Source organism: Botryllus schlosseri, chromosome 7 (assembly GCF_051294905.1).
Source record: "Botryllus schlosseri isolate E-star chromosome 7, Bs_hap1, whole genome shotgun sequence".
NCBI lineage: Eukaryota > Metazoa > Chordata > Ascidiacea > Stolidobranchia > Styelidae > Botryllus > Botryllus schlosseri.
Window position 1 is genome coordinate 2306772 of NC_137242.1, and position 9190 is coordinate 2315961.

General features: G+C 41.3%; 1 protein-coding gene across 1 annotated transcript; it reads right to left on the minus strand.

The window, feature by feature from the left end:
• Window positions 1–217: 217 nt before the first annotated feature.
• LOC145442252 (uncharacterized) lies at window positions 218–8547 on the minus strand. The gene is made up of 7 exons (XM_080320151.1): window positions 6743–8547; window positions 4754–4863; window positions 4203–4432; window positions 3684–3919; window positions 3157–3268; window positions 2921–3010; window positions 218–1564 (listed from the first exon to the last, which is right to left on the minus strand). The coding sequence occupies exons 1-7, from the start codon at window positions 8498–8500 to the stop codon at window positions 843–845; spliced, it is 3258 nt and encodes a 1085-aa protein (XP_080176277.1). The 5' UTR covers window positions 8501–8547; the 3' UTR covers window positions 218–842.
• Between the last annotated feature and the right edge of the window lie 643 nt (window positions 8548–9190).

A 9190-nucleotide genomic window follows, 5' to 3' on the forward strand; every position in this document is an offset into this window, starting at 1 on the left:
CTTAGAAATAAAACTGGACGCCGCAGAACATAGTCTAGACTTTTGTCTCGGCTCACCAACGTATTTTCTGCTTCGCATTTGCCCCGCCGAGAAAAATAATTTCCTACCCCTGTGTTAGAGTTTTACCTAGACTTCTCACACACTTCTAATACAGTATAAATATGCGGTATTACTTCTGTGCTTGACCAACGTGGCCTATCAATCAATCAACAACAGCTGAAAATCACACGGATTACGTGAACTTTATTTTATTATAAAAGAATGCCATCAAACAACCACAATTTCTGAGATCACGGAAAATGGGAACCAACGTGAGGTGAGGCACCAAGCATCATCACGAGGAAATTGCACCTAGCGTGGTATAGCAGACAGATTTGACTTGTCTGGGGCTGGGCATAATGAATTGTAATGGTTCGAGTTGACAGTGAGAGACGACAGTATTGAAACAATACGCCTATTTCCACTAAGAGTTGTATTATAGAATGTTTACATTCTATAGTTGTATAATCAACGGGAATTAACATTTCAGTAAGCCTTGAAACCTCAATCGGTCATAAAACAGCATCCAAGACATGTGGCACAAGGTTAAGTGATATTTATGTGAAGTAGGTCTACTGATCCACCGATGTCATTGTACCAAAATCAAATGAAAGTCGAAAAATACCAAATGATCTGTCTATACCTTTGTAGTCGTATAAAACTAGTACATACATGAACTTTCCATATCATCCACACTCATACGGATGACACTCAACTCGACACGGAGCCTAATACTGGATTTGAAATGGAATCACTTCAGTACTTAATTTAGCCATGCCCGACTCGAGTCTTTTATACGTAGATTAGCTACTTCCGCAGCGTACCAGGGTTCCAGTTTCAGTGCCACAGCCCGCAGTGTCGATTGCGTCATTCTTTTCGAAGCAAAGAGAATCGTACAAGTCCCAGTAGACATCTGCTATTTCAGTCACAAGACACTCCAAATCTTCAGACTTGTTGCAATTGCCTTTAAATCCGGATGTGTCCGGATAGCGGTTGATATTTGTACTCGTTTCTCTGACGTCAACGCTCGAACTGATTTTATCCGATAGCCCACGCACGAATGATTCGATTTCTTTCTCCCACCGGTATATTTCCGGATTTCGGAAACTCCGGCTGCTTTGTGTAGCTTGTGGCTCATTGGTACGGCCTACTTGAAGGTGATCGCAGACGTTGATGTCAGCAAAGAGGTCAATCGTGGGTTTGAGTAGGGAAAGATCACCTTCTCCGACGATCACAGGACTATGCTCTGTTTTTTTCTTCTCTACGTGGTCACTAGCACGTTCTAGGCTATTGGCGGTATCGTTTGGAATACGATGGGCCTCAAGTTGGGTGAAATCAGTATTTGCCTTTAGACTGACCCCGACGGTGTCCGATTGCGTCTGAATTTCGTTGCCTTCGTGCGCCTCTCCGGTTAATACATGTGTACTTTCTGCCAAATTTTCGGACTTCGACACCGATTGCTTGCTTGGAACTTGCGGGCTGCGCTCTTTCGGAACATATACGATCGGCAGCTTTTTCTTATCATCTGAATAAACATATACAGTATTATTAACATGTGATTTGCTTATATATGTTGGATATGGTCAGAGGTGATCAGAACAGGAACGAATTCTGTTAGGAAAACTACTTTTACACTTTATATTATAAGGTCTTCACACTTTCAGCAAGTGATTATATATGTTGAATATAGTCAGAGGTGGCCGGTAAGGTTGTTCAGATATAACTCATTTTTCCGGATTCCGGAGATTCGCTGATTAAATTGTGCCTAAAAGAACGATGCATGACAATTTTTGCTCACTTCCAGCCGGTAGAAGCGAAGTTATTGCAGTTGAAAGTTTTAGATTGGCGAACTAGGAGTGATTGTGGGTAAGCCCAGAATTATAGATGAAAAACTGAAATAACTTCGCTTCTACGCGTGGGAATTGCCTCAAATTTCTTTTGCATCGTCATTGTAGGCAACTCAACGATTTCATGGGGTTGACAGTAGAATTTGAAAAAATAATAATAAATTCAGAAATTTCAATTGGATCTGCCGCGGCTTCGGCAGGTTGGAATTGAGTCAAATTTGGTGTACTGCCTTTTTTCGGCAATCTAACAATGTAATCAGCGAATCCCAGAATTCGGAAAAAAGATTATTTTATAACAACCGAACTTTTACTTTTTTCGGATTGCTCAAGTCGATTTTACCTACTTGCAATATTTACTTCAGTCGTTATGTGTTCAGACTACTAGTATTTCTCTTCAACGGTTTTTAGGCAAAACTACGTACTTTTTCATTTTGTTTTTTATGTCCGTCACACTTTTAAGGCATTCGTTTTATACTCCCACTATAGTACTAGTTCTCGCATGTCTCGCTACTTCTACTTGTGATGGAGTTGAATTTACGGCATTACTTCAGTACTACAGTATACCAATTCTGACTACTTTGAGCCCCTGTATATATATAATCCAGCAAGCCTTCTTTGCTCACGACCGAGTAAATCTATCAATTATTAGATAAGTATATTTGATTAAATGCCGATATTGCAACTACTTTATTGTTGTTGGAAAGTACTGTATAATCTGCTCTATTGACTCATTTCTGCACTGCAGTCTCGAAACTGTAATATTTATAGCTAGTGTATCCTTGTTGAAATTTTTTTCTCTGCTTTTCTTGTAGTTTTGTATATATATTGTCATTTGTTACGTACCATTGATTGGAATGTGTGTACTCCTACAGGTGGCGACTGTGTACTAAGGCCTTGCGGCCCCTCGTCGTCATCCAGGTCCATACCGGATTTTCACTGGTGTGATAAATAAAAATGATTGATTGATTGATTGATGATATTATACGACTGAGACATATAATGATTATGACTATCACTGATTATCGAATGCTCACTTTGAAGTTTCAGGTGTTTCTGCATCTTTTGGGCGACTTGTTCTTTATATAAGTTGCACTTGAAGAATGTCGGCACCTCGTCATTCAGTCCTGAAGAGTAAAATAAATGTTCAACTTATCCATGCCGCCTGTTCGACTTAATAAATGTAAAATGTATAAAATGTATGACTTACAAATACCTATTTCTGAATGTAGGCCTATCAAATATGGTACTACTACTTTGTATCGTAATCTACCTCCATCTTGATTCTTCTTCACCGTCTCTGGATCGAACGGCAGCGTGGTACTTAGTGGAGGCGTTACGTTAGGTGGATTGCATTGGTCTGCTTTCGGCCAATCCTTTTTGCTCTGAAAACATGATAATTTGTGAGGCTCATAATAAAGTCATAAATGGATTGGAACAGTAGCTTTTGTACACTCCTATATTCTCAGATAGCTCTATGGCAACACCAGTGTACTAAGAAACCCCGTGTGTCCGGTCAGCATTGCAGTTAATGGCTTGTTTGGTGCCTTCTAACTCGATTAGTCGATATTCCATGGCAGTGACATTACATTATATTTGGTGATAAAATTGTGGATATACATACAGTATTATTTCCAATTCTAAAGTAGTTACTGACGATTAGGTTACCTCTGACGAGTGTCAGCCGAAAATACTTGGGTTTTATTTCAAAATGAATATATTATTCAATTGCTTATTGAAGTTATATACCTACAAGAGTCGATTCAAACTAAATCAAGTAATCTAGAATCAATAACTCACAACAGGATTTTCGTTCGAGGTTGACGGGTTCTTACTTCTTCGACGTCGCGCTGGTCGTTTACCGCCATCTGCCGGGAAATGATGAATTGTTCTAGCGGAGTGATCAACCGATGGGCTCCGGTTGTTGTTAAGAACTTTTCCAGATAATTGTTGAAACTCTTGAACGGTGTGTGGGAGTTGAATCGTCAGTGTATTTGGCTTGACTGAAACTGCTCCGGGGTCTCCATTCAAATTCCCTGCAAAGTTTGAACACTCAATGGTCTGGCAACGTGCAAAAATATATATGAATATACCACCGAATGTAAACATTTACATTAGATAATGAGAGGGAGATAGAAAAAGGGAGAGTCTTTATTTTTTCATCGAACCAAAACTCATAATAATGAATACGGTACGGACGGTTAGATGGTATCATGGATCCTACGTGATAAAGCAAAGTACTAAATGCAGGAATGGAATGGCGTGTGTCATCGGATATATTACTACCACTGGCTATCTCAATATCATGAATTTACATACCGTTTTGTAAGATTGTCGGCGAGTCTCTCTCCAAAAACCTTTGTACTCTGTCCAGGTCAGCTTTGCACACTGGATTAGGTGCTTGACGTATCACGGCTTCGGAGAATCCACCGTTCATAGATTCGTTGGCACGAAGAGCGTTTTCTTCATAAGGAGAGCCCCGATTCGCTTCGCCGACAATGCGTTGTTCCGCTTGCGTGTATATGTTCAAATCGGCGATATTCGATGTGCTGAATGAAAAATAAATCAATGAATATTTCGCGCCAAAATATATTTTAAAGCAGATAAAGGTCACGGAAACGTGATGGTTTGTGTAGCACAGAATTTCCATCAAAATAAAATAAAAAAAAAACAATCATAATTGTACACCGAGTTAGCAATGAAAGAGCAATATGGCAGTGAAATCTGAAACTACGGTAGACTATAATGCAGTCTGCAGTCAATAGCTTTAATAGACAGAAATTGAAGTTACACCAAGTTCAGAATCTCTCAATTAATATCGGGTTATCGTTACGCTCCTCGGTCTAATATGCGAGTTTACGTTGTATTACCTATTCTGGCGGTCTCCAGCTTTCGGCTCCGGGTGAGATAGCGTGATTTCCGTACTCTGGGTACTTGTTTTGATATCCAGATACGGGATTTGCGCTGGAACACTTGTAATCTATGAAACAGTGGCAAATATATATTACATACCGTTGACGACTGTGTTCTACCGGATTTTAATTGGTGCGACAAAAAAATGAAACGCTATATTCTATCATACCGGTTACCGCCGGTGGCTGCTATGCGCGATTGCATCTTTTTATGACGCATGAATGGCCTTGTGCGCTTTGCGCGTCTGGTTTTCCTGAAACGTCGCTTATTCTAAGCAAGGAGCTTTGTGCTTGTGTGTTACCTGTGGTCGTATTGTTTTTCGTAAGTCTTACGTTGTTGTTTGGCTAATATCTATAACTAACTCTTTGTATGTATTAAGAATTTGATAATCCGGTAGCGATTGGATCGTTTTTTTTTTGTCGCTGTGAATTTGCGTCCGAGCTAAAAGCTATTTCCGTCAGAGGTGGTCAGTAACGAAGTACTTCTACTTTTTCGAAGTACTCAATTAGTTTCCCTCTACTTCTGGTACTTACTCAAGTAGATCTGATTTTCGCAACTTCTACTTCATATTTTTTTGTGATCTACTTACTTACTTTTCGCTATTTTCAGTTTGTCAAGAAGAAGTAGTTTAACCCTTTAATCAGGAAGATAGTCTGAGGAATTTTGGGGCTGTTTTGATGGAGTATCAACATTTAATTTTCATAAAAGTTGAGTAAAACCCAGAATTTTCGTCGCGCTTCGCGCTCAGTGGATACGGAGTAGCCAGTATGATTTCACGAAAGTATCGGTGAATATAATTTGGGTAGCGGGTTGGCGTGGTTCCGTTCACACCGCATTGTCGCCCTTTGCCCATATGGAATATTTCACCACAGTATATATGGCCCATCATAACGTTTGAAACTGATGTTTCGCAATCTAGCATTTACTTATCATATCGTAATCTAGCAGTCCATGGCGTGTCATAATCTGGAAAAGTGAACTCTGACTTTTTTAGTTTTAGAGCTGTTTTAGCATACCACCTTTGAAACTTTCTGTCTTTAGACATGAAATACATATTCCGCTTTTAGAAGTAGTATTTACATTTCACTTTCAATTCCCAGTATCATATACTTTGATCTCTAATAATATCAGTTCTTTTGGCTCGATAACATACATGTTGAAGTATAAAAGCAAGTGCAGTAATGCCTTTAATTTCCGGAAATAAAGCAACACAATATGGCATTTTCACGATCCACCATATTTTTTATTCACGTTTAATAATCTCGCAAAGTGCTCACACCGCATCCTATAAAACTTCTCCTTATTGCTCTTCGACTACACGACGGGCCTTATAATATGGGGGAGGGCGTCATACCATGATATTTTCTAAAACGGGCTGTTCGATTAAACAGAGGATTAGTATCGCATTTCCATATCAATACTATCATTTTTATCCCATGATGCGGACGAATGCTTTTGCTGTCGAAAATTGAATACCTCCTGGTATACATCTTATGAATCAAGCTCGGCACCTTTCGCATTGCTCAATTTGCACCTTTTGACTATTCATGTGAACGAATTACGATCGTTTTCACAACTACTTACTTACTTGAGTAGATTTAAAGTCAGTCGATTCTACTTCAAGTAGTTTTAGGTTGCTTATGGAAAAAGTACTTCTACTCGTACTTGATTACATTTTTTTTTCGTCGCTACTTCTACTTCTACTTGAGTAGCTTTCTTGACTACTTTGACCACCTCTGATTTCCATCAAGGAGCCGCGCGTTTGATTTACAATGCAGCTTGAACAAAGATGTGGTCATATATCCATTATCACCTCACGATGCTTGTATTACAGCGCCATTCGATTACTATCGCTCATTTTGCCTTATTAAAACTGCACTTTATCTGTTACTCGAGTTTACAGTACGGTACTGACTAACACAGTTGGGAACAAGCAAATTACCGACCTGATTCAGCATATTCTGTGAAATTTCGCGCGGATGCTGCTGATGTGGATGGGCCATCGCAGAAGAATTGGATTGGATATACGCCTGTCCTGAAGCCATGACTTGGCTGCCTGCATGTGCCGTGTGTGGAGCGTTTCCTTGCGCTGGTGTTCTACGATATTGATATTGCGACGTCTGTGCGATTTGACCGTTGTTTTGCATGAAAGTATCCAACTGGCTGTCCATTGATTGGACGCCTCCTCCGTTGGTGATGCCACGATTGTAGTTTGGTGATGGCGCTGAATAGCTTCTCATTCCGGCCCGAGAATTTCGATACACTGGTGCTGGACTAGCTTGGTGCTGTTGCTCTTGATTCATGGCTTGCGTTAGTGGGGATGTAGCCAAATATCGGGATGTATTTTGACCAAGTATCTGCTCCTGAGGCAAACTCCATCTGCGCTGCATGATTCGTCTAGGGTTCGCTGAGGTTTGCATTTCGTTTCCTTGTATTCTCTGTTCCTGAGTGTATCGCATTTGCTCGCTGCGCTGTTGATACGCAGTGTTGTTTAAAGGTCGCACTTGCTGTTGCTGCGGAATTTGTCCACGATAAACAGGAGATGTTACAGACATCGGATACGTCATCAAAGGGTGAGACCTCCTGGTGCGGCTGACTGGCATTTTGCGCTGAACTTGCGTTTCCGTTGAGTAACGCAATTGATTCGGATCGATGTTTTGCACCTGCATTTGTGCCTGCGTTGACGTTGACCCAGGAAGGATGTATGAGAGTTGGTTTTGGGGCTGTGCAGGAGTCTGCAGTAACGTGCTCAGCTCGTTTTGAATGTAGTATCTTTGAGGGGCTTGTCGCTTTTGTAAGTCTAGTCGCAGCTTTGTGTCTCCAGAAAGATGCCGTTGAATGTTGGCTGTGGTAGGCTGTCCGTCGTAATTTGCCGAAGTGTTTATGTTCATGTGAGACAGAGGTACCGACTGGCTTCTTCCTGCTACACTCGCTTGGTTCACCATCGAAGCGGATTGTTGACAAGAAGGGTCGTTCAAGTGCTGGATTTTCCTGGAATGGTCGATCTGAACCCTCGTGTTGGGTATATATTGCATTTGCTTAAGCATTTGCTGAGAAGATACCTCCATACCGCCATTCGGGTGATGCCCAGGCACTTGAAGTCGCACTGGTTGCATGCGGTTTACTTGCAAAGGCTGAGTTTGGCTTGATCGATGCATCGCAGCATGTTGCATTCCCTGCGACGAATTCACTGCCTGGTGCCGCGGGATATTGGCTCCGTTGATTGGAGCTCTGGTGTTACTCGCATGGCATTGTTGAGGATGAGCCGATTTGAAATTGCCACATTGACCCGTCGGAACGGACGCTGTATATCCTTGTAAGTGATGCTTTGGATTTAGCATTTCATGTGGACGCATCCCATTCTGCCTCACAACTACTGAAGGTAAGCTGTTCACAGCTATATTCGTACCGTTCATCTGACACGATTGAATCTGGTTCTGAAGTATTGCTTGATTCGAATGAACTGCAGACGAATACGTGTGAGTATTCCCATTTAATTGTCCATTTTGAACAGTAGGCTGCATACTCGAAACGCCTCGAGTCGATTGAACCTGCCGGACGTGCTGTACAGGCAGTTGGTAGGGATTGAATCTCCTGTTGGCTTGCTGATGGTGGGCGCTCACGGGAATACCCGTTTTTCCCGACATCTGCTGCATAGGCTGTTGTGGACGGTCGCCCCCGCCTGGCCACTCATTTATAACCATAAATGTATATTACAAAAACTATTTCGAGTTGCTGTATGCGCGAACTAAAAGCTGCGATCGGATTAATACAGGTATAAGTAAGATGTGACTCTTGGATGTGCGAAATTTCAATATGGGCCTATACAATTGAATAATATACTCATATTGAAATAAACCTGAATTTTTGCGGCTGACACTCGGCATGGGTTATTGTCAGCAGCTATATAGTAGTTCTCTCCAATTTTAGTTGCTGACGATTACCCCTGACGAGTGTCAGCCGAAGATATTTGGGTTTATCTCAATATGAACATATCTATCTGCCTACCTAAACTGTATACTAAACTCTACTACGTGAGGCCATCGTTTTACGGTTTGCACTTTTGCAGGCGATCATACAACGCTAAATGACTGCTTTTCTATGAAGAGAATCACACATTCGTAATCAGTACCTTCCGTTCACGTTAGCCCTTACACCGACCCACCAATAAATCGCTCTGTACTACTCTGATAATAGCAATTGCCTGTCGCGCCATAACATTACAAATTGCTCGGGAAACCATGCAAAACATGCAGCACAAATCGGTTGACAAAACTCATCGAAAATCCCACTCAGCCCTTCGCACCCTTGGGATGCAGATCCTCTAATTACGAAATTATTTATGAACAATAGCCTGGTGTCATTTATGCCTTTTTCTCGCAGACAGCGCAGGA